General features: G+C 46.5%; 1 protein-coding gene across 1 annotated transcript in view; it reads left to right on the forward strand.

Moving 5' to 3' along the window:
- Window positions 1-663: 663 nt before the first annotated feature.
- LOC122546551 (transmembrane 6 superfamily member 2-like) overlaps window positions 664-1,342 on the forward strand; it is a 1,838-nt gene continuing 1,159 nt past the window's right edge. The window contains exon 1 of the mRNA XM_043685240.1: window positions 664-780. Within this exon, the coding sequence (XP_043541175.1) occupies window positions 673-780 (108 nt within the window). The 5' untranslated portion in view covers window positions 664-672. The remainder of the gene's footprint in view (window positions 781-1,342) is intronic.

Here is a 1,342-nt window from a genome sequence, read left to right on the forward strand (position 1 = left end):
TGCTCCTTGGATGCTGCCTGACCTGCTGTGCTTTTCCGGCAACACATTTTCAGCTCTGATCTCCAGCATCTGCAGTCCTCACTTCCACCATTTGCACTTTTACACAATTATACACACACACTCACAAGCACATGCACACTCACAGACTCATACTCGTACACCAAAACAAACCGCTTGCACACATTCATGCACTTACACACAAACACTTGCACACTCATGTGTGCCATTCGCGCACACACACACAGTCACACAGTCAAATACACATCCATAAATACATACACACACATCATATCCTCTCTCACATGTACGAACACACACACATTCATGCTCCAGCCCTCTCTCACACTCTCAGTCTCTCTCATGCACAACTATGCTGATAGATACACACACTCAAACTCAAACATAAACACGCTCTCACTCATTCTGTCTCACACCCTTTCACATTCACACCTTGCTGATACCTTCATTGTGTGTGTGGGGAGGAGGGTGTGGGGTGGGGTGCGTGTGTGGGGGTGGTGTGTGTGTATGTGCGTGTTTGTGTGTATGTGGGGTGGGGCATGGTTTTGTGTGTGTATGCGGAGAGGAGGGTGTGGGGTGGTGTGTGCGTGTTAGCTGGGAGTTAGTTAACATTTAGCATTGACATTGACTGCTCTCTTTCAGATGTTGGTCAACATGTTCTACCTTGTGCCATTCTTTGGCCTGGCACTTTACGGCCTGTTGGAACCCGGCTGTGAATGGATGCCTGATCTGACCGTGGTGTTTGCAGGAGCCATAGCCCAAGTAAGTCACGGGAGTTGTGTCTGTTAATCAGCACCATTGTGAAGCTTCAGAACAGGATGAAATCTAGGGCCTAGTTCTGACTGATTAGGAAAGAAACAATGGAGAGAAAAACCTAGTCCCTGACTGATAAAATTAGAAAGTGAAAGCCAATGTGTTATTTTGAAGACAAGCCAATGAAAATGGATGAAATAGGCCTTTCTAATAAATTGCTGAAACAGTTCTTGGGATTTCCTATTGTCTCTGAGCAGAGCTTCCAACCCATTATTGAGATCATCTCCTTTTTCATCCCTTTGTTATCTCAAAACTCACCTACATCTGCCCAGCCTCCCTTCTGCAGCTAACAGAAACCTAAGCTCTGAACGTCCACTGAGACCGTGTCCTAACTTCCATAAATCACACCCCCACAGCATCTCTCAGCTTGTGCTAGCTCATCAGCGCTGACTCCTAATCTGGAAATGCCTCAATTCCAAAATCCCCATTCCTTTTTCAAATCTTTCCACAGCTTGGCCTCCTCCCTATTTCTGTCACCTCCTCTAGCCCCTACATCCTACCCTACCTCTGT

This window comes from Chiloscyllium plagiosum, unplaced genomic scaffold, assembly GCF_004010195.1.
Source record: "Chiloscyllium plagiosum isolate BGI_BamShark_2017 unplaced genomic scaffold, ASM401019v2 scaf_1803, whole genome shotgun sequence".
NCBI classification, from domain to species: domain Eukaryota; kingdom Metazoa; phylum Chordata; class Chondrichthyes; order Orectolobiformes; family Hemiscylliidae; genus Chiloscyllium; species Chiloscyllium plagiosum.